This window comes from Macaca thibetana, chromosome 10 (assembly GCF_024542745.1).
Source record: "Macaca thibetana thibetana isolate TM-01 chromosome 10, ASM2454274v1, whole genome shotgun sequence".
Lineage (NCBI taxonomy): Eukaryota > Metazoa > Chordata > Mammalia > Primates > Cercopithecidae > Macaca > Macaca thibetana.
The window spans coordinates 18,962,417-18,986,238 of NC_065587.1; the positions used below are offsets into that span (position 1 = coordinate 18,962,417).

The 23,822-nt window shown below is 46.8% G+C and overlaps 1 protein-coding gene and 1 pseudogene across 15 annotated transcripts in view; one reads left to right on the plus strand and one right to left on the minus strand.

Moving 5' to 3' along the window:
• Positions 1 to 23,822, minus strand: part of DEPDC5 (DEP domain containing 5, GATOR1 subcomplex subunit) — a 155,198-nt gene that overhangs the window by 14,701 nt on the left and 116,675 nt on the right. For 13 of the 15 annotated variants that reach the window (XM_050806663.1, XM_050806673.1, XM_050806671.1 and 10 more), the window contains 5 exons: positions 23,237 to 23,391; positions 20,394 to 20,471; positions 19,013 to 19,145; positions 17,140 to 17,248; positions 13,735 to 13,962 (listed from right to left, as the gene is read on the minus strand). In XM_050806663.1, the coding sequence (XP_050662620.1) occupies positions 13,735 to 13,962; positions 17,140 to 17,248; positions 19,013 to 19,145; positions 20,394 to 20,471; positions 23,237 to 23,391 (703 nt within the window). The remainder of the gene's footprint in view (positions 1 to 13,734; positions 13,963 to 17,139; positions 17,249 to 19,012; positions 19,146 to 20,393; positions 20,472 to 23,236; positions 23,392 to 23,822) is intronic. The other 2 variants (XM_050806677.1, XM_050806676.1) reach the window with 1 other exon arrangement.
• LOC126929232 (transcription and mRNA export factor ENY2-like) lies at positions 432 to 1,333 on the plus strand (annotated as a pseudogene).

Here is a 23,822-nt window from a genome sequence, read left to right on the forward strand (position 1 = left end):
GATTACAGGTTTGAGCCACCATGCCGGCCAGATGTATAGGAACTTTCTATCAGATTCTGCTATGAACCGAAAACTCCTCTAGAAGAAATAGTCAATTATAAACGAACAAATGGTAAGCCAGACTTGGCTGCTTAAGCCATAGTTTACTTCTCCCTAAGTAATCCAACCCCTTCATTTACAGATGAGGAAACGGCAGCCCAGGGAGAGAAGATGCCTTGGCCAAGATAATGGAATCAGAACCTCAGCCAGGCTAACCCTTAGATCTTTTTATTTCAGTGCCTATGAAAAAAAAACACAATGGGCAAACAGCCCAGACCACCAGTGACAAGTCTTGCTTTTCAGGTTTCAACCCAGGAAGACAGTAGTTCTACAATCTTTTCTCAAGAAATGAAACCTTATAATGAAGCTTAACACCCCGTCCCATCATTGACATGTTGCTCAAGGATGCTGGGTGAGTACCAAGCTTACTCATCCTATCTGAGACTTCTGCTCAGAAATCCTACTCAACTCAAGATAGGATGTTTTAGAGACGTGTCAGACAATCAAGTTCCTGACCAGGCTAAAGCCCTAAAATAGGCTTAGAAGCAAAGAAAAGGTCAGGCCTCTGTTCTGCTTGGCTGGGCACTGCCAGACCTAGGGTTTCTTTTTGTTAGTTTTTTCCTCCCTGAGGCACAGTTTCAAGAGATCCTAAGAACATGTGCCCCCAGACCTAGGGTTTCTATAAACTATAATCCGCCCCTCATTCTCCCTTACCCCCAAGAATTCAATAGTTTTCTTTAGCTGAAGTGGTCAGTTCAGTTCTGGGTTCTACAGACAGAATCCCTGAGTGTGGGTTTTTCTCCCTGACAAGGATAAACAGCTATTGAGTCAGCAATTTTAATGAGCTTCTGTTGTAAGGCAGGAGAGCTCCAGCTAGGTCACTAATGGCATTCAGGCAAACTGGCATTCGGCTGCCACATGTACCACTTACCATTCTCACAAAAGACTAAGTCCAGGCAGTGTGGTTAGCAAGATGAATATGAGAGCAGGGATTAACCAAAAGTTGACAGAAACTGGAGAAAGAGAACGCCTGAAAGAGCTGCTGAGAGCTAAATTAATTGAATGTGGCTGAAAGGATGAGTTGATAAAGATAATGTAAAGATAATGATTTTAAGTGATATGTGTTTTGCTTTTGCATTAAGAGGTAATTAAAGAAAAAGGACTAGAACACGTTACTGTTGATGACTTGGTGGCTGAAATCACTCCAAAAGGCAGAGCCCTAGTACTTGACAGTTTAAAGAAGGAGCTCCTACAAAAAATAAAAGCATTCCTTGCTCAGCCTGTCAGTCTTTAAGATTGACCTAATTGTGTTGCTCTGTGGTATTATTTTTGAAAGTAATATTTGCCATAAATTAGAAAACGATTCCCAAAATAAAATTCTTTTTTTAGCCAGGCACGGTGGCTCACGCCTGTAATCCCAAAATTTTGGAGGCCAAGGCAGGCAGATCACCTGAGGTCAGGAGTTCAAGACTAACCTGACCAACATGGAGAAACCCCGTCTCTAATAAAAATACAAAAAATTAGCTGGGCGTGGTGGTGCATGCCTGTAATCCTAGTTACTCGGGAGGGTGAGGCAGGAGAATCGCTTGAATCTGGGAGGCAAAGGTTGCAGTGAGCCGAGATCGCACCATTGTACTCTAGCCTGGGCAACAAGAGCAAAACTCCATCTCAAAATTAAAAAAAAATTTTTTTTTAAATGTTTTTATTGAGACTGAATCTCACTTTGTTGCCCGGGTTCAGGAGATTCTTGTGTCTCAGCCTCCCAAGTAGCTGGGCCTACAGGTACACGTCACCACGCCCAGCTAATTTTTGCATTTTAATAGAGTTGGGGTTTCCCCATGTTGGCCAGGCTTGTCTTGAACTCCTGACCTTAATTGATCTGCCTGCCTCGGCCCCCGAAAGTGCTGGGATAATAATGAGCCACAAAGCCTGGCCAAAATCCCTTTTTGTATGATGATATATGGTTTTCAGTAGTGATATCTACACTGTATTGATTTTTTCCTCAAATTTTAATAAATATCTCATGAATGGAAAAACAAACAAACAAAAAAAACTAGAACATGCAAATGGGAAAAGTTCTTGATTTGGAGTTGGAAGATCTAAGCTCAGCCATTTAGTAACCACGTCTCAGAGAGCACTGCTTCACCTCTCCTGGTTTAGTTCCTGGACTACAAACTGAGATGTGTCAGCCCAGCTGCTTCATAGAGATGGATGAGAATCAGGTTAAGCATGGATTAGAAAGGAGTGTGGACCTACTCTCTTGCCTTCTCCAGCCACCTAACTTGTAACTCTCCTCTTTTCCTTCTGTTCCTGCTGGTCTTTTCTCCCAATTTAGGCCATGAGTTCACCAGTGTTCAATCTGAGGCCTGTCTGTGCCTCCGATGGACACTGCTTGGCTGTCTGTGACATTTAAGGCTAAAGAACTTGGTCATTCCAATGCTAAAAGGCTCACCAAAACTAGATTCTGTCTTTGCTTCATGTTCTGGATTCCTGATACTGCCAGAATAACCCTTTACTTAGTCAAAACCAAAAGAAGTTTTGCCCTCTGGTCTTGGACACTGTGTTTCTTCCCAAGAGAAAAGTCTGTGTCACAAAGACAAGGATGCTCAATAAATACCAGCAGTGGCCTCATGCATCTCTTCTCTCCCATCTGGCATGTTAAGTTCAGAACATGCTGGCCTGGGCCAGGAAGTACACTGCTCAACCAAGTGGTTACAGGCTGAAGATACTACTGGCCCTGTACTTCCGAGTTAGATTCGGCAGTACATATGTTTCTCGCAGGATTATGATGTTGACAAAGATGTGAGCCCAGCTGAGTTCAGCTTTCTGGTTCATTGAATCATTACTTGAGTTCCATGAAAACCAACTTATCCACACAAGACCAATAAATACATGCAAGCCCAGAGGAGGAACAGGCCGAGCATCCTTCACCCAGGTCACAGTCAGGGGGTTATCAGTACCTGGGGAAGGGGACAGTGTCAGCAGAGGAGAAAAATGCAACCCCAGGTAGGGGAGTGATACTCTACATAACAATCAGAGGTGCCCAGGTACGGAACAAGTAGTCTTGGGAGTGAGTGCTATGTTGAGGGGGGTTTTCAAAGAGAATCTTGCTCCCCACTTATCAGGAGTGCTGCAGAAAACATTCAAGTGTCAGGGTTTGGACAGAGGTGCTCTAAATTCCCTCCTGACTCCAAAATCCAGTGGGCCATCAAGAAAAGGCTGGGACCGGGTGCAGTGGGTCATGCCTGTAATATTAGCACTTTGGGAGGCCGAGGTGGGAGGATTGCTTGAGTCCAGGAGTTCAAGACCAGCCTGGGCAACAAAGATCCTGTCTCCACAAAATATCAAAAAATTAACCAGGCATGCTGGCACATGCCTGTGCTCCCAGCCACTTCGGAGGCTGAGGCAGGAGGGTTACTTGAACCCAGGAGGTTGAGGCTGCAACAAGCTAGGATCATGCCACCACACTTCAGCCTGGGCAACAGAGCAAGACTCTGTGTCAAAAACACAAACAAACAGCCAGGCTGGTGGCTCACTACCGTAATCCCAGCACTTTGGGAGGCTAAGGCGGGTGGGTCACCTGAGGTCATGAGTTTGAGACCAGCCTGACCAACATGGTGAAACCACATCTCTACTAAAAATACAAAAAAAATTAGCCAGGCGTGGTGGTGTATCCCTGTAATCCCGGCTACTCAGGAGGCTGAGGCAGGGGACTTGCTTGAGTCCGGGAGGCAGAGGTTGCAGTGAGCTGAGATCACGCCACTGCACTCTAGCCTAGGTGACAAAGCAAGACTCTGTCTCAAAAAAAAAAAAAACCAAAACAACAACAACAAAAAAACCAAAAACACACAAACAAAACAAAGCTGAGAAGGCAAAGGCATGTGAGTGGGCTTAAGGGGTGCAGGGCTGTTGCTTCCAGAGTCTCAGATGCACCTGCTGCTTCCCAGGTGAGAGGCCCAGGGTGACCGGGATGGGAAAGTGGGAGCCACCACGAGCCAAGCCAGAGAGGGTCATGCGTCAATGTCAGGCATTTCAAAACAGACTTCCAATGCCAACTTCCAACTGAGTATCCTAAGTGTTTAAAAAGGAACATGTCGAAACAAAAAACAAAAAAAGGGACAGGTCACAAATGATACACAGGCCTTCCTCCCCCTGCAAATCATGTTATTTTTTTTTTTCTGAAGAAAAACCCAAACACTGAAGACGGCTCAATTTAAAGAAAACAGATCTTCCCCACTTAAGTAAATGAAACAGTAAAAGACTATATTCTAACCTGAAAAAATTCTGGTAAGAAACCTCTCATATCCTAACACAAAGGGCTGAGAGCTGTTATTGGATAGAATTAGCTGCAGGTTTAAAAGGAAAAGAAACCCATTTCTTTTGGGAAGAGTGATGGGCAAGAGACTGATGGAATGAAATTCCTTGTAACAACTATGGAAACCACTGAAAAGTTAATAAAAGGATGTTTTCCCAGGAAACATGCACGCACACAACTCTGCCTAGTTTCAGATTCACTGACCCCCTAAAGCCCATACGCAGATCCCAGGAGAAGAACACCTGTTTAATACCTGCTATAGACATAAATCCTCTCTTCTTCCCGATTCTCCCTGTTTTTTGGACATATGATTTTTCTCTTTTCCTTTTTTTTTTTTTTTTTTTTGAGATGGAGTTTCGCTCTTATTGCCCAGGCTGGAGTACAATGGTGCCATCTTGGCACACTGCAACCTCTGCCTCCCGGGTTCAAGCAATTCTCTTGCTTCAGCCTCCTGAGTAGCTGGGATTACAGGTGCTCGCCACCACACTCGGCTAATTTTTTGTATTTTTATTAGAGATGGGGATTGATCATGTTGGCCAGGCTGGTCTTGAACTCCTGACCTTAGGTGATCCACCCACCTCGGCCTACCAAAGTGCTGGGATTACAGGCATGAGCCAACACGCCCAGCCTATGACTTATTTTTCTATATACTGCTTCTCTCTCTCTCTCTTTCTTTTTTTTTTGAGAAGGAATCTCACCCTGTCGCCCAGGCTGGAGTGTAATGGCACAGTCTTGGCTCACTGCAACCTCCACCTTCTGGGTTCAAGCAATTCTCCTGCTTCAGCCTCCCGAGTAGCTGGGATTACAGGCATACGCCACCACACTGTGCTAATTTTTTGTATCTTTAGTAGAAATCTTCAGTAGAGATAGGGTTTCACCATGTTGGCCAGGCTGGTCTTGAACTCCTAACCTTGTGATCCGCCCACCTCGGCCTCCCAAAGTGCTGGGATTACAGGTGTGAGCCACTGCACCTGGTCTCTCTCTCTCTCTCTGTTTTTTGTTTTTTTTGTTTTTGAGATGCAGACATATTTTTTCAGGCTGGAGTGCAGTGGTGCGATCTTGGCTCACTGCAACCTCCGCTTCCCAGGTTCCAGCAATTCTCATGCCTCAGCCTCACGAGTAGCTGGGATTACAGGTTCATGCCACCACACTTCACTAATTTTTGTATTTTTAGTAGAGACGGAGTTTCACCATGTTGGCCAGGCTAGTCTCAAACTCCTGACCTCAAGTGATCTGCCCGCCTCGGCCTTCCAAAATGCTGGGATTACAGCCATGAGACACCATGCCTGGCCTATATACTGCTTTCCTTTAAGCACTAAGAATTATCAAAGCTAAACTGAGATGATCTGAATCTCATCTTGAGCTGAAGACCAGAAGTCAAAAGAGGGTTTTGCCAGCCTACAGAAGGAGAAGGCTTTGGAAACGAGGATATTACTACAGAAACTGTCAAGAGAGGGAATCGGCTCATGCCTTAGTCCCAGCACTTTTGGAGGCCAAGTGGGAGGATTGTTTGAGCCGAAGAGTTCATGCCCAGCCTGGGCAACACAGAGAGATCTTGTCTCTACAAAACCAACCAAAAAAACTAGCCGGGCATGATGGCGTGCACCTGCAGTCCCAGCTACTTGGGAAGCTCAGGTGGAAAGACTTGCTTGAGCCCAGGAGTTTGAGGTTGTAGTGAGCTAGGATCACACCACTGCACTCCAGTCTGGGCAACAGAGTAAGACCCTGTCTCTCTCTCTGTCTCTTTTTTTTTTTTGAGAGAGAGTCTTGTTCTGTCACCCAGGCTGAAGTGCAATGGAGTGATCTCGGCTCACTGCAACCTCCACCTCCTGGGTTCAAGCGATTCTCCTACCTCAGCCTCCTGAGTAGCTGGGACTATAGGTGCCCGCCACCACGCCCAGCTAATGTTTGCATTTTTAGTAGAGACGGGGTTTCACCACGTTGGTCAGGCTGGTCTCGAACTCCTGATCTTGTGATCCACCGACCTTGTGATCCACCCGCCTCGGCCTCCCAAAGTGCTGGGATTACAGGCGTGAGCCACCGCGCCTGGCCGACCCTGTCTCTTAAAAAAAAACAACCTGTCAAGACAGCCTCCAAAACTAAAATAATGATGCAAAGGTGACAATACCTGAGGCATTTTCCACAAGCAATAACTCTAACCAAGAAGTAAGTGCAGCAAACAGGCTGAGACTGTGCACATGCCTCTGTGACATATGGCGTGTCCACTCACTTGGTGGGGACTAAGCACATGCCTAGGTGAGAGGCAGTTTGTCTGTTCCTGGGCTGGTAGCATTTTCTTTGTTTTTCTTTATTTGCTTGATGACCAGAGAAGAGTAGCATTTTCAATAGAATAAATGGCAGAACTACTGTTTTTCTGACACCTGGACAATTAATTGCTTAGTGTCAGAAGGTTTGCTGACTGCAAATGTTCCAAATTCAATTTTCCCCAATTCTGCCAAACTATATTCATTCATGTTTTTTCAGACATTCAACAAATATTTATTGCAGGTAACTACACATTAGGTAACATTCTAGGTACTGGGAGAGCCAGTGAATGAAACTAAATTCATCACACAGCTTAAGTTTTTGTGGAGGTAGAAAAACACAGGCCAGGAGGGGTGGCTCATGCCTGTAATCCCAGAATTTTGGGAGGCCCAGACAGGTGGATTATTTGAGGTTAGGAGTTCGAGACCAGCCTAGCCAACATAGTGAAATCCCATCTCTACTAAAAATACAAAAACTAGCTGGGTGTGGTGGCGGGCGCCTGTAGTCCCAGCTACTTGGGAGGCTGAGGCTGGAGAATTGCTTGAACCCCAGAGACGGAGGTTGCAGTGAACCCGGGAGATGGAGGTTGCAGTGAGCCAAGATCATGCCACTGCACTCCAGCCTCGGTGACAGAGTGGGACTCTGTCTCAAAACACACTAATTGTACAAACACACACACAATGTCAAGTGGTGGCAAGAGCAAAGGAGATGAAGAAGTAGGAAAAGGGGCCCCGAGTGTGTGGTGTGGGGTCAGGGAAGGGCTCACTCACATATGATTTTTGGACAAGAGACTTGAAGCAAGTGAGGGAGGGAGACCCGAGGGCATCTTGGGGGAACAGTGCCCCAGGCAGAAGGAAAGCACTGGAAACAGAGATGTGTGTGGCATGTTCCCAGACACCAGACACAGATGGAAGGCAGTGTGGTGCAGCAGAGTGCACAGGAGGTGGACAAGGGACGAGACAGAGAATGAGGGGACCACATCCTGGGGGCCTGTGGGCTGCTGAAAACTCTGACTTCGGTTTCGAGTGAGCTGGGGCCATAAGAGGATCCTGCCCAATGGGGGAATACCACCTGACTTCCATTTGAAGAGGTCTCTCTGGCTCCTGTGTGCAAAGCAGTTTGTAAGGAGCAGGGGCAGAATCCAGGAGGCCAGTGAGAGGTGACAGCAGCAATGCAGACAGGAGATGAAGGTGGCTTGAACCAGGATCATAGAGGAGACAGTAAGGAATGGTTAATCCTGAATCAATATTGAAATTAACTAAAAGGAAAACTGAATTTGCTGATGGGCTGGATGTAGAGCAGGAAAGAAAGAGCATGAGAAGGCAACTGAGTTTTTCTAAGTGACTAGAATGAGAAGGCAAGACTAAGGTGTTGTGGGGAAACAGCAGGGTTGGCTGGTTCTGAACACTGTACATCCAGTCCTCTAAGTGATCATGTCAAGTAGGTAGCTGGAGGGATGAGTCTCAAATTGGAGACATGGTCTGAGATGGAGAAAGAAATCTGGCAGTGACCAGATCTTGGGGTAATAAAGGCCACTGGATTGATGTGACACTTTGGGGGTATGGAGATGAGGCCTGCATGCTGTAATATTAAAATATTAGGTTGCTGAAGAGAAACCAGCAAAGGAAACTGATTTTAAAACGAACGAGGAGAGCCAAAGGAGCAGTGTCTCGAGAGCCAAGCAAGGTAAGGGTTTAAAGGAGGAGTCAGAGATCATTTGACAAATGCTGTCACAGGGCAAGGAGGACCAGAACTAAGGACTGGCACAGGCTAAACAACATGGGCTCCCTGCATCAGGAAGGCTGTTCCAGCGAAGGGAATGGACAGAAACCCGATTTGAGTTTTGCTTTGCCAGCAGGAGAGAGTGTATGCCTGTCACAGATTGACGGGGATGCTTTAGCAGAGAGGGGATGACTGCCAAAGTGCTATGCTGAGTACTGCGAGGGCTGGGGTCTCGTGTGCAGGTGGAGATGCTGCGTTAGAGGGAGGCAGAGAAGTGGGGACAGACACAGCTACTGGGCGAGGGCAGATGGCAGGTGGGAGTTTTCTTTTGACCGCTTCAGTTTTTACAGTGACACAAGATGCTGATGATGAGGGTGGGGAGCAGGACTCAAAGCTGTGTAATGAGGTTTGGTGGCTCAAAGCTATGATTACATAAAGTGAGATGTGAGTGGGAGAGGAAGAAAATGAAAGCAAGATCAATTGGTTACAGGTCCTGGTGGGACAACAGTGAAAGAACTGTTGAAGCCAGGACTGGAGAGAGTGCACTGGGAAGACCAGCAGGGACAGCATAGAGGGGAAGAAAGGGCACACTCAGAGAGCTGTGGTTCTGTAGCAAGGGCCTGGGACCTGAGTGTCCTTCATCACTGAGGGCAGGAGCCACTCCTGGAACTGGGCTATTGTACAAATCATCCGAAGTCCTGACAGGCTTTGACTCTTGTCTCCTTGGGCTGAAATGCAGTATGCTTGGCGCTCAGGCTTCAGGGCTAGGCAGTCCTGAGAATAAACTCCAGCTCTAGCACTTAGTGGCTGCAGAGCCTTGGGCAAATTACTTCGCCTCTCTGAGCCTCACAGTTTCTAAACTCTAAAGCATAAATTGTAGTACCCATCAGGAGACTGAGGTAAAGATTAATGAGACAATTTTCTGCTCTGTACAGGGCCTGACACATAAATTTTCTACAAATCACGGCATTAATGTTATCACCACTGCACCACAGCAGGCAAGACTGAAGCAACCACCACTGGCACCAATGAAAGCATAAGAGGAGCCCAGGGGCCAGAGCACAGAGGAGGACAGTGCTTCCCTCTAACATCTCAGCTCCAGCTCTGACCATTCATTCTACCTCAAAGCTCTGAAAGCATGCCCTTATCACGCATCAACCTGACACCTGCTTAGGGAAGTTACTGATGGGCTTCAAAGCCTCTCAGGCTTTGCTCTAATCTTGGCTCCTGACTGGAATCCTTGAATTTCTCCTAGGACAGTGGTTCTCAACTGGGGGTAATTTTACAGCCCCCAGGGGACATTTGGCACTCTCAGGAGACATTTTATCACACTGGGTGGGGCTGGGAGTGCTACTGGGTAGAGGGCAGGGATGCTGCTCAACATCCTCCAGTGCACAGAACACTTCCCCACAAGAAAGAATGATCTGGCCCAAAATGTCAGTAGTGCTGAAGTTGAGAAACCCTGCTCGTGGGTTTTGTATGATCTACTGGAGAAGATTCACATTAGAATAATTCCTTTTGTTGAACACTTTCAAGAAAAGGAAGAAAATGCTGGGCATAATGGCTCCCACCTGCAATCCTAGCACTTTGGGAGGCTGAGACAGGAAGATTCCTTGCACCCAGGAGCATGAGAACAGCCTGGGCAACATAGGGAGACACTGTCTCTATTTTTAAAAATAGAGAAGAGAAGAGAAGGGAAGGGAAGGGGAGGGGAGGGGAGGGAGGAAATAAGAGAAAGAAGGAAAAAGAAAAAAAAGAGAAGGCCGGGCGCGGTGGCTCAAGCCTGTAATCCCAGCACTTTGGGAGGCCGAGACGGGCGGATCACGAGGTCAGAAGATCGAGACCATCCTGGGTAACACAGTGAAACCCCGTCTCTACTAAAAATACAAAAACTTAGCCGGGCGAGGTGGCAGGCGCCTGTAGTCCCAGCTACTCGGGAGGCTGAGGCAGGAGAATGGCGTGAACCCGGGAGGCGGAGCTTGCAGTGAGCTGAGATCCGGCCACTGCACTCCAGCCTGGGTGACAGAGCGAGACTCCGTCTCAAAAAAAAAAAAAAAAAAAAAAGAAAAAAAAGAGAAAGAACGAGCAAATGAGTTACTTTCCACCTTAAAAGACCAAAATTTAACAGATTTTGTAAAACATTTTTGCTAAAATGTGTTACACACTTGCTGCCATTAGCTGCCCCGTTTTCTGCCTCTAATCTGGGGTGTTACCAAGAGATCTGTAAACAGACTTGCAAGAAATCAGTGGAGTAAATATGCTCTATGTGCTGGTTCTAGGGTCTCTCACCACAAGGAGGTGTCACTTGGATTTGTGGCATTTATTTGAATATTTATTTGAAATTTATTTGAAAGGAAGAAACCTTTTTGCTTTCTCCAGCTCTCACATAAATTGTCGCCATGCAAAATCCAATATTTACTTAATGTAATGTATTGTGTCTTTTTCTTAGAAAGTAACCTCGAGGCAAGTGGGAAGGTGACTTTTCAACTCTCTCTTCAGTACGTATCTGAAAGCACCTAGCTTTCAGGCTTAGTTCCTTGTTCTGCAGAGATGAAAATTCTTAATTTTTATCTATGAGGAAAAAGTAGACTTTAAAACTTGGCTACTAAAAATAAACTTGATTTCGTGAGAAAAATGGTGTAAAGTTGTTTCTTGAGAAGCTTCTCGTATGCAATCTAGTGCTAGAAGTGAATGATTAACACTGTACTTATCAAGTTCTTGTGTGTGTTATATTTGTAACAGGTTTTCCCCACTCCACCTTTGTTGCTGGACTATTGGCTTCTGCTTCCCACTGACATCAGGGTAGTTACCTGCCCTTTTCTTTGCTATTTCTTCTTCTTCTTTTTTTTTTTTTTTTTTTTTTTGAGATGGAGTCTCACTCTGCCACCCAGGCTGGAGTGCAGTGGCGCCATCTCGGCTTACCACAACCTCTGCCTCTCAGATTCAAGCGATTCTCCTGCCTCAGCCTCCTGAGTAGCTGGGATTGCAGGTATCCACCACCACATCCAGGTAATTTTTGTATTTTTAGTAGAGATGGGGTTTCATCATGTTGGCCAGGCTGTTCTCAAACACCTGACCTCAAGTGATCCTCCTACCTCAGCCTCCCAAAGTGCTGGGATTACAGGCATGAGCCACATGCCTGGCCTTATTTGCTATTTCTAATAGGTCCTCCTATGACATAAAATCACAAGGTCACTGCTTGCTATTCAAAGGCCTTAAGTCTCAAGCCCTGGTGGTGCTCTAGGTGGTTTAGGCTGCCGGAAGTGAGCACACCCCAGGATAACAGGGAGTATATGGCTTCTTTAATCCCCAAAAAACGTCAAGGAAGTAGAGAGTTTGAAATGCAAGGAAGGAAGAAGAGCAAGTCATGACTGCCTGAGGGAAAGGAGAGGCTGCTCTTTCCATGGTTCTGCCCTATCCTCCTCACCCCTTCACTTCTCACACACAGCACTAGAAAATGCTGGAGTGAGCCACATCCAGATCCAAGTGAATCTGAGGATCTGAAAACTTTTTTTTTTTTTTTTGAGACGGAGTCTAGCTCAGTAGCCCAAGCTGCAGTGCAGTGGTGCAATCTCCGCTCACTGCAAGCTCCGCCTCCCAGGTTCACGCCATTCTCCTGCCTCAGCCTCCCAAGTAGCTGGGACTACAGTCACCCACCACTATGCCCGGCTAATTTTTTTGTATTTTTAGTAGAGACGGGGTTTCACCATGTTAGCCAGGATGGTCACGATCTCCTAGCCTTGTGATCCACCCGTCTTGGCCTCACAAAGTGCTGGGGTTACAGGCGTGAGCCACCGCACCTGGACTTTTTTTTTTTTTTTTTTTTTTGACAGAGTCCCGCTCTGTTGCCCAGCCTGGAGTGCAATGGCCTGATCTCAGCTCACTGCAACCTCCGCCTCCCAGGTTCAAGCAATTGTCCTGCCTCGGCCTCCAGAGTAGCTGGGATTACAGGCGTCTGCCACCATACCTGACTAATTTTGGTAGAGATGGGATTTCATCATGTTGCCCAGGCTGGTATCAAACTCTTGACCTTAGGTGGTTCACCCACCTCAGGCTCCCAAAGTGCTGAGACTACAGGCATGAGCCACAGCGCTTGGCCTAAATTTTTTTTTTTTTTTTTTTTTTTTTGAGACGGAGTCTCACTCTGTCACCCGGGCTGGAGTGTAGTGGCACGATCTCATCTCACTGCAAGCTCCGCCTCCCAGGTTCATGCCATTCTCCTGCCTCAGCCTCCCAAGTACCTGGGATTACAGGCGCACAATGCCACGCCTCGCTAATTTTTTGTATTTTGAGTAGAGATGGGATTTCACCGTGTTAGCCAGGATGGTCTCGATCTCCTGACCTCGAGATCCGCCAGCCTCAGCCTCCCAAAGTGCTGGGATTACAGGCATGAGCCACCTAATTTTGTATTTTTAATAGAGAGAGGGTTTCACTATGTTGGTCAGGCTGGTCTCAAACTCCTGACCTCAAGTGTTCCACCCACCTCAGCCTCCCAAAGTGCTGGGATTACAGGAGTGGGCCACTGTGCCAGCCTGGATCCAGAAACTTTGATGACCATTAACATCTCCGTTTTACCAGCTAGAAAAGGATTCCAATTAACTGAGGATTTACAGGCAAACAAAGCAGAATATAGAATTTCCCTGGAGATTGGTCTATGTTCTATTTGCTTTCTTCCTTTCAGAGGGTTTTCAGGATCCTCCAACTTGCCCTTAAGATAAATCTCATGGTCTTTGCCCAGAGCAGGTATTTTCTAAAGAAGTTCACATTTCAACCCATTAGTCAGGTCCCCCAGGGCAGAGTTCCCCGTTTCCTATCAGAGGTCATTGCCTTTCAATAAGCAGGTGTTCACCCCCATCTTAGAGCTGCAGGAATGGTGGAAAGGAGGGAAGTGTTTCAGTTTACATCCTTCAATATGGTAAGCACATTTGGGGAGGAAAGGAAGAGACAGAGAGAGATTTTTGCTCTGCATGAGTGTCTGCAATGGATGACCTTTTAGGTTCCTTCCTCTTCTGAGATCGTAGGATGCTATGGTTGTAGGGAAGGCCTCTGGCAGGAACTAGCTGGTGCAGTGAGCACTAGCTCACATCTCCTATATCCTACAGAACTCTCGGGAAAATTGGCCACATATTTCTTCTCTCCTATCGGAGCAGGTCTGGCACTATGTTCTGATTTGAGAGGTGCTAAATACTGTCTGTTGGTTAGGACAATCATAAAACCACTCAGCAAGTGGAAGTCAGCAAGGGAGCCAACAGTGCGGACAGACAAGGTGGCCATTGTGACAGCCTCAGTGACTCTAATCCTGGTACATGTGGCATCGTTCCCTTGGCTGGCCACTACTTCCCCGCAGCCACCCACTGGCACACCCCCAGACCTCGTCTGGGTTGAACATGTACCTAAAAGTGCTGCTGCCTGGCTCCGTCCTCCAAAACTTCGGCTAAAGGAGCTGTGCCTACTTGCATAGGAGGCTGGCCGGCTGGGTAGCCAGGGCAGGAGAAAGGCAGGAATCTCAGAGTGCACGAGCTCTTCTGCCACAAAGGCCACCTCAAACCACTTGCGCTGGAAGCTGGCGAAGTCGTCCACTCCTGCTGTGTGCCAGGTGGTGGCGGGCTGCTGCATGGCCACTGGGAAAAGTGGAGGGGAGAGAAGGAGTACTCAACACAATTGCTTATTTTCTTAATGATGCATGCTACAACTTTAAAAACACGCTAAGTAAAAGAAGTCAGACACAAAAGGCCACATACTGTATAGTTCCATTTATGTGAAACACAGCGAATAGGCAAATCTTTGAGAAAGAAGGTAGATTACTGGTTGCCGGGGGTGGGAGGAGGAGTTGGAAAGTGACTGCTTAAGGGGATGGGGTTTCATTTCAGGGTGATGAAAATGGTCAGAAACTAGATGGACGTGAGAGTTGCACAACACTGTGGATGTACTAAACGCCCTGAACTGTTCATTTTTAAATGGTTAATTTTATGTCATGTGAACTTCAATGTAAAAAATATATATAGATTTTTTTTTCTTTTTAAGACTGAGTCTTGTTCTGACGCCCAGGCTGGAGTACAATGGTGCGATCTCAGCTCACTGCAACCTCCGCCTCCCAGGTTCAAGCGATTCTCCTACCTCAGCCTCCTGAGTAGCAACATGCGCCACTACGCCCGGCTAATTTTTGTATTTTTAGTAGATGGGATGTTACCATGTTGGTCAGGCTGGTCTCAAACTCTTGACTTCAGGTGATCCACCTGCCTTGGCCTCCCAAAGTGCTGGGATTATAAGTGTGTGTCACTGTACCTGGCCCTAAAAAATATTTTATTCTCAGTTTATTTCTTTTTTTTCTCTTAGAGATAGGGTCTGCACTGCTTTGCCAAGTCTTCGGTGCAGTGGTACAATCCCGGCTCACCATAGCCTCAACCTCCTGGGCTCAAGCAATCCTCCCCTTTCAGCTTCCTGAGTAGCTGTGAAGACCAGCAAGTACAACCATGCCCAGCCAATTTTCTTTTTTTTTTTTCCTGTAGAGATGGGGTTTCACTATGTTGCTTACCCAGGCTGATCTTAAACTCCTGGCCTCAAGAGATCCTCATACCTCAGCCTTCCAAGGCGCTGGGATTATAGGCATGAGCCACCACCATTCTTGACCTTATGGTCAGTTTCATACCTCAAATTTCAGAATATATAACAGTAACCTGGTATGTTTTCAACTTGAAGATAGGTATCTACTGGTCAAACGTATAATTTAAAGGGAAAAGTGTCAATGGATATACTTGTAGCTACAAGGAAAAAAATCCCACACACATCCACTTCTGCCATATTCTTGAACAAGAGAGCACAGGGAGTGGCACTAGCTGCTTCATCTCATGTAAGATTGTTTTTTTTCTGAGATGGAGTCTCACTCTGTCACAAGGCTGGAGTGCAGTGGCATGATCTTGGCTCACTGCAACCTCCACTTCCTGGGTTCAAGCGAGTCTCCTGCCTCAGCCTCCCAAGTAGCTGGGACTACAGGGGTGCACCACCACGCCCAGCTAATTTTTGTATTTTTTAGTAGAGATGGGGTTTCACCATGTTGGCCAGGATGGTCTCGATCCCTTGACCTGGTGATCCACCCGCCTTGGCCTCCCAAAGTGCTGAGATGACAGGCATGAGCCACCGTGCCCAGCCATATTTGAGTCTTTAAACCCAGAGGCAGTGAAGCCATTTGTCTGCAGGATAGGAGTCACTTCTAGAACAGGCAAGGTCCCCTTTTGCTATAGGTGTACTGGAGATGCTGGTCTTGTTTTCTGTTGTTGCTGTTTTTTTGGTTTGTTTGTTTTTGAGATGGAGTCTTGCTCTGTCGCCAGACTGGGGTGCAGTGGCGCAATCTCAGCTCACTGCAACCTCCACCTCCTGGGTTCAAGAGATTCTCCTGCCTCAGCCTCCCGAGTAGCTGGGATTACAGGTGGCCACCACCACACCCAGCTATTTTTTGTATTTTTAGTAGAGATGGGGTTTCACTGTGTTGGCCAGGCTAGTCTCCAACTCCTGATCTCATGATCCGCCAGCCTTGGCCTCCCAAAGTGTTGGGATTACAAGCGTGAGCCACTGTGCCTGGCCTGTTTTTTTTTTTTTTTTTTTTTTTTTTTTTTGAAATAGAGTCTCACTCTGTAGCCCAGGCTAGAGTGCAGTGGCATGATCTCGCTCACTGCAACCTCTGCCTCCTGGGTTCAAGTGATTCTCCTGTCTCAGCCTCCCAAGTAGCGGGGATTATAGGCACCTGCTGCCACGCCCAGCTAATTTTTTTGTACTTTAGTAGAGGCGGGGTTTCATCGTGTTGCCCAGCCTAGTCTTGAACTCCTGAGCTCAGGCAATCTACCTGCTTCGGCCTTCCAAAGTGCTAGGATTATAGGCGTGAGCCACCGTGCCCGGCCTGCTGTTGTTTTTGAGACGGAGTCTCGCTCTGTCAACCAGGCTGCAGTGCAGTGGCACAATCTCGGCTCACTACAACCTCTGCCTCCCGGATGCAAGCGATTCTCCTGCCTCAGCCTCCCAAGTAGCTGGGATTACATGCATGCACCACCACGTCCGGCTAATTTTGTATTTTTTAGTAGAGACAGGGTTTCATAATGTTGGTCAGGCTGGTCTTGAGCTTTTGATATCAAGTGATCCGCCAGCCTTGGCCTCCCAAAGTGCTGGGATTACAGGCATGAGCCACCACACCCAGCGAGATGCTGGTCTGAATCCGGGGTGCCTCCAGTTATGTGAGCCAGTTCTGACCATGCTAAAAGAGTTTTCCCTCTGGGGAATTACTTTTTCTCATTATTTAAAAAAAAAAAAAAACAAAAGAAAAAAAAACCCACAGATACTTAAAATACTACTTGGAAAACTTGCTAGGGCTTGATAGTCTTCCTGGGGGTAGAAATGGAGTCTGAACTGGAGATCCAGCAAGTGAAAAGTGCTATGAATCACAGACTGGAGTCCATGATATGATAACCAGAACCACCTGGGCTGGGTGGGCAAGAGGGTGGGGTGCTCTAATTAAAAACAGCTACCAAAAACTGATGTGTGGGAATTTTCTCACACCAGGTCCCTTGGCCTCTTTTAGCTTTATCTTTGACCCACACTGTTCTCACCAAGAACACACTGTAGCTTAAGAAACGCTTGTCACTCTGGCTATGCTTATATTAAGTACAAAGGCTCAAGGAATTTGACAGATCTGTCAACTTATAATACAAAGTCACACATGCAGCTCAGGAAGCACCATCATGTGAAGGAGCAAGTCACCAGGAAAAACACTTGCCCCTGTGGGCAACCGCATTCGCCTCGGCTCTGACCTCGGTCGGGCTCTTTCTCCGTTACTATCTTGTAGAAATAGAAGCCGTAGATGAAGGTCCGCCAGGCTTCGCCAGATGCGTGTGTGATGAGCTGCTCTTCCAGCATTTTCTAGGAGAGACATTGAAACTCTGAAATTCCTGCAGAGGGGCATCTTGAAGGGGCAGCCCTCAGTCATGCTCTGGAGGCAAGGGAGTGACAGGAGCACTGAGGAGACCCTACCCTCCACCCCCAGATTAGACATGTCATACTTGATATATATTATATTTTAAAATGTAAACTCATATCATCAACAAATATTTCAAACATGCAGAAGGGCATAAAGAAATTCAGATGGCCAGGAGCAGTGGCTCACGCCTGTAACCCCAGCACCTTGGGAGGCTGAGGTGGAGTGGATCACTTGAGGCCAGGAGTTCGAGATCAGTCTGGCCAACATGGTGAAAACCCGTCTCTACCAAAAATACAAAAATTAGCTGGTGTAGTGGTGCATGCCTGTAATCCCAGCTACTCGGGAGGCTGAAGCAGGAGAATCACTTGAACCTAGGAGGCGGAGGTTGCAATGAGCTGAGATTAGCACTGTTGCGCTCCAGCCTAGGTGACAAAGCGAGACTCTGTCTCAAAAAAAAAAAAAAAAAAAAAAAAAAGAAATCCACATATACCACTATTCCGCTTTCACAAATTTGACGTTTCTCTATACTGATTTCAGATATTTTTATTAAAAAAAAAAAAATCTCCATAGACTCTCCCACTCCCATTAATCTTCCTCTCCCCAGAAATAAATGGTTAGTGTAATATTATTCTTAAATAATTTTATTATATAAACATGTATGATAGAGAATATAAGGTATTCTTTTGGGATTTTAAATTTTTAAATAAAGGGCATAATATTATATCATTTTGTAAGTTGGTTTTCCAGTCCGCATCATGCTTCTGACATTTATCCATGTTGACACATGCACCTTCAGCTCATTCATTTTAACTTCTGTAGTAGCATTTCATTATTTGAATAAGGAAATCGTATTCTCAGGGAGATGAGAGTGTATACGGCAAAGGCTATGCGAAACAGCACATCAAGACCCTCAAAGAGAGAACTGAGAATCACATGCTTATTCAAATCAGTTACTGATTTTAACATTTCCATGACGACAACCCAGCTGGTGAGGAAACATTACTGACTTCCAGTTGGGGCCCCTGTACAGACAGGATGGCATGAATTGGCTCAGTCAACTGGCCCTTCCCCATTTCCTTGTTGTTCCAGTTGTGCCATATTCCAGAGTTCCACTTCTGAGCAGTGTAATTAAATCCAGCAAGCATGGTGTTAAGTGCCTACCAGGTGCCAAACAACATGCCTGGCACTGGTGATAGAGAAATGAAAAATAAGAGGTGATCCTGCCCTCAAGGAGCTGGCTGAGGCAGGAGACAAATGAGAGACAGATAGATCTTCATGCTGTTGTGCTAAGAGCTCTGACAGAGTAAGTACAAGGTGACAGAAGGCCCGTGGGGCAGAGCCTTCAATCCAGCATTGAGTCTTGAATAAGCATGCATTGATCAGGGGAAACTGGGGGCTTGAGGTCATAGGGAGGGCATTCCCCCAAAAATCAGAGAGATTTTTCTGAGGTTTATAAGTGCACAGATTCTGTTCAAAACATTTCAGTTCAGACAATACATTCTGCACGGTTTTTAAGTCAAGATACAGTGTACTTCAAAGCAAGACTTGCTCTTTCATCAATTCCAGAAAGGCCTCCCACTTATTAAAAATGAATCCTCACCCCAACCTGCAGATCTCATTACTGGAAAGGGTGATGGCTTCTAAGGCAGGCCCTGATTTTTCGGGACCTAAGCAAACAGCTCTGTGGGCTCCTCTTGCTGTCTCACCTGCATGATATCGATGGCCATCGCCTGTGTCTGGATCCCCTCCACGTGGTTCACCAGCCAGTGCACCACCTCTGCGCTGATGAAGCAGTACGGTGAGAGGCCCTTCTGTTCAGAGAGCAGCTGGACTCCTGTCCTGGGTTCCATTGTGGTGAGCAGGGAGCAGGGGATGTGTGTGCCCCGTGGCAATAAGTGGAAGGAAAGATGAAAAAGAAGTGACTCCTACTACAACATTTAATACCATAAAGCAGTGTCCCTATGCTATTCCTAGACTCAGAGAAATACCCATGAGAGGACAAAATAAGTTGTTACAAGGGGGCCGGGCACAGTGGCTGACGCCTGTAATCCCAGCACTTTGGGAGGCTGAGGTAGGTGGATCACCTGAGGTCAGGAGTTTGAGACCAACCTGGCCAACATAGTGAAACCCCTTCTCTACTAAAAACACAAAAATTAGCTGGGCGTGGCCGGGCGCAGTGGCTCAAGCCTGTAATCCCAGCACTTTGGGAGGCCGAGACGGGCGGATCACAAGGTCAGGAGATCGAGACCATCCTGGCTAACCCGGTGAAACCCCGTCTCTACTAAAAAATACAAAAAAACTAGTCAGGCGAGGTGGTGGGCGCCTGTAGTCCCAGCTACTCGGGAGGCTGAGGCAGGAGAATGGCGTAAACCCGAATGGCAGAGCTTGCAGTGAGCTGAGATCCGGCCACTGCACTCCAGTTTGGGCGACAAAGCAAGACTCCGTTGCAAAAAAAAAAAAAAAAAATTAGCTGGGCGTGGTGTTGCGTGCCTGTAATTCCAACTAGTCGGGAGGCTAAAGCGATAGAACCACTTGAACCTGGGAGGTGGAGGCTGCAGTAAGCCAAGATCATGCCACTGTCCTCCAGCCTGGGCAACAGAGTGAGACTCTGTCTCAAAAAAAAAAAAAAAAAAAAATCAAAGAAGTTGTTACAGGGGGAAAAGGAGAAGGGGGAGGGGAAAAGATGGGAACTGACATTCAGAGAATACCTATATTTGTCAGGCATTATAGTAGGTACCTCACATAATTATTTCATTTAATCTTTACATGAACCCTGTGGCTTAACTCCTTTTTTAAAAAATCCCTTTTTAAAAAATCCCATCTTGAGGTGGAGGGTGGGTGAGCCAAGACGGCGCCACTGCACTCCAGCCTGGGTGATAGAGTGAGACTCTGCCTCAAAAAAAAAAAAAAAACCCCATCTTACAAACAAGGAAACAGAGGCTCAGAGAGGTCAAGTGACTTGCCCAAGGTCTCAAAACTGGTGAGAAGTACAGTGATGTATGAATCCACCAAACCACACTGCCTGAGCATGGCTATGGCACAGGCCTTTGGGAACCTTCCAACCCTACACTGTGATGAGCCACTTACGAGGGGTGCTTCATGGCTTCCAGGATCTCTGTCAGGGTGGAGGATGAGGTCAAAGAGCTTGCCACCAGCTGCTGAGAGCTGTAACACAAGGTGTCAGGTCAGCAAAGCAAAGTGGCACGTATGCAGTCAAGAGCACGAATATTAGGAACAGTTTCCCCTTCTTATGCAGCCAGAAACCAGGACAATGTTGACATTAAAGGCATTTTAGTAAATTCCAAACAGCTGTAACAGGGGGATATCTCATGGGGGGTTTCCTATTTTAAAATGTACACATTTAGCGCCGGGTTTGGCGGCTCACGTCTGTAATCCCAGCACTTCGGGAAGATGAGGCAGGTGGATCACTTGAGGTCAGGAGTTCAAGATCAGCCTGGCCAACACAGTGAAGTCCCGTCTCTACTAAAAATACAAAAACTAGCCAGGCATGGTGATGTGCGCCTGTAGTCCCAGCTACTTGGGAGGCTGAGACAGGAGAATCGCTTGAAACTGGGAGGTGGAGGGTGCAGTGAGCTGAGGTTGTACCACTTGCTGCACTCCAGCCTGGGTGACAGAGCGAGACTCTTGTCTCAAATAAATAAATAAAATAAAAAAATAAAATAAAATGTCCACATTTAGAATTCAAAGTACTTTTGTGTCCAAACTTGCCCTTAGTAAGCATCTCTCCTTTTAATAATATTCCTCAGGTCCACGGCCCAACCACTTCCAAGAAACCCCCTGGATTGCTCTGGGTTTGCCCCAAGAGCCTTTCACAGGTAGCTTCATTGAATCCTGACCAGAGAGGACTAGGTAACACTGTAAGAGCATGGGGAACGGAATCCCAGTATCATCACTAACCTGCTATGGAGCTTCTCTTGGCCTCAGTTCCCCCATGTGAAAAATGGGGTTAATGCTGCTCCTGTCTTTGAGGGCTGATGTGAGGCGAATGTTTATACGATGCTGAGCACATGTACAAGGCTGACACACATGAAGCCCAAAGTGATAAAAAATACTAAAACAATTAACACCAACCCTTTGAAACTGACTAAAGGAACTGCTGAAGGTCAAAGAGCCAGGAAGTACCAGGATGTGGATTTGAATCCAGGTCAGTCTCTCTCCAAAGTCCTTTCCACCACCTGCTGCCCACATTCTTGCTCAAAAGTGTGATGGTCCCTCAAAACGTGCTTAATATTCAGCAGCTGAGTGGCCAACCACCATATCAAACCGGGCCAGTTGTGGGGCTTATCCAGAAGCTCCTCAAGTTTTTTGAACTTCTCCCTTTCCTCAGTCCCAGACTACTCTTCATGACTATTCAGAGGGTCCAGAAATCACTGGAAGCATTTCAGAATTTCAGGGTTACAAAAAGCTTTCAAAGACCCTTGAACTTCCTTCTAACGCCTGAGTCTCTGCTGAGACCACGAGTCTGGGCAAGAGGCTGTCCTATCTGTTTGAACATTTTCAATGGCCGAGAACTCTGCTCCTCTAAGTGCGGCCCGTTTCCATGCAGCAGGACCCACTGCTAGTAAGTTCTTCATCATGAAATAGCATCTGCTCTCTGTGTTTTTCAGTCATTGGTCCTGATTCTACCTGCCATGTCATTTTTGGTCTTTTCACCTCCAGCCTAAACACCCCTGATTCCTCACTTCTTCTGAAAGCAGAAGAAAACCTACTGTTCTACCCTTGTAAGCAATGAGGAAGCCGATAAATGCATTCAATTTCTATGCAATGGGCAGCCTCCCCAATCTCCTCCACGTCTAGAGCAAAAAGCCAGGTAGGCTTGATGGGGATATGGGCATGAGTGAAGGTAGAGAGCAGTGAAGTCCAGACCTGCTCCTGCTTCTGAAGTGTCCTTCACCTCTACTGGCCAGAATGAACAGGCTGCAGTAGATGAGACAAAGATCAAGCCAGCACAGAAATTATGACATAAGGGAAACAGAGTGACTCCTGACAGAGGTCAGTCAAGTAAGCAGCCCCAGAGAACTTTCTGCTCTCAGGGACAGGGGTACAAAAGTTAAGTATCTTAGATCATTTTGCCAAGGACTGCTTAGTCAGTAACAAAAGACTGAGGCAAGGCCGAGGCGGGAAGCTCACAAGGTCAGGAGATCGAGACCATCCTGGCTAACATGGTGAAACCCCATCTCTACTAAAAATACAAGAAATTAGCTGGGTGTGGTGGCCGGCGCCTGTAGTCCCAGCTACTTGGGAGGCTTAGGCAGGAGAATGGCGTGAACCTGGGAGGCGGAGCTTGCAGTGAGCGGAGATCGCGCCACTCCACTCCAGCCTGGGTGACAGAGCAAGACTCCATTTAAAAAAAAAAGAATAGACTGGGACATAATTATTATAAAGCAAACACAGCTGGGAAGAAAATAAAAAGGTTTCTCAGAATTGACAACAGCATTAAAAGCTGGTGCACTTGCTCGAGCAAATGAAGTACAGGCAGCTTCCTTTTCCTCGGGATACTAAGGAATAGAAGAACAGTCATGTTTGGCCACAATTAGTGATTCATCCACTGTTTGTTCTTTTCCTTACTGACTGCATGCTATGACGTGCAAGACATCGTGCCACAGGCACCACAGTGAACAAGACAGATTAGGCAGGGGCCCCTTCCAGAAGCCCTGTACTCCTGCGTGGCGCTTGACACTTTCCTACGTCTCTGTGGGAACCTCTTAGCTATCCTGTGAGGATGGCAGGAAACAGATCATTACTCCCACCATACAGATGTGGGTAAGGACTAACTTGCCCAGGGTCCCATGTGACTTGTGGCAGAGTCAGAACTTGGCCCAGAGCTTTGGACTTCCAGCCTTTGCAGCCTTTGAGATCAGACTGTCCCTACTCCCCAGGAACACGGGTTTGGCCACTCTGAATCTCACCTGCTGTCACTGGAGTTTGTGGAGGAGTAGCCCTGTTCTCCTATGTTCTGGGAGTTCCCAAAGGTCTGGCTGTTGCCTCTGTCCACGGATTGGCCTGTGCTTATGCCCAAACTGGTGCCGTCCAACACAGGAGTGGCTGTTTGGTCCACAGATACCTGCAGGAGATTTTAAAACGAATACTTGAATCCAAAAATAACCGGCAGGAAAACACAGTAAATAAGCTGTACTGGCTTATTCACTCAATAAGCATTCACAAAAAATAAATAAAAATTAATGCAATCTTTTCTATTCCTCTCATTCCCACTTTCCCTTGGTCCCTAGAGGCAGAGCTAAAGGAGTCTAGAGACTCTACCCAGTCTTGTGTGCACTGCCTTCTATCAGAGCAGCTGGGAACTCCTACCCTTCAAACTAGGGCAGACGAGAGGCCACTCTTCACAGTAAATCCCAGGACCAAAGAAATCGCTTCATTACCTGCCTCAAACAAAAAGATTTACACTAAAGAAAAATCTCCATAGAAAGAGTAGAGAAGTCAGAATCCCTCCTTATGAGGACAGCAGGACTGAAAGAGAGACCACATTTAGAGACA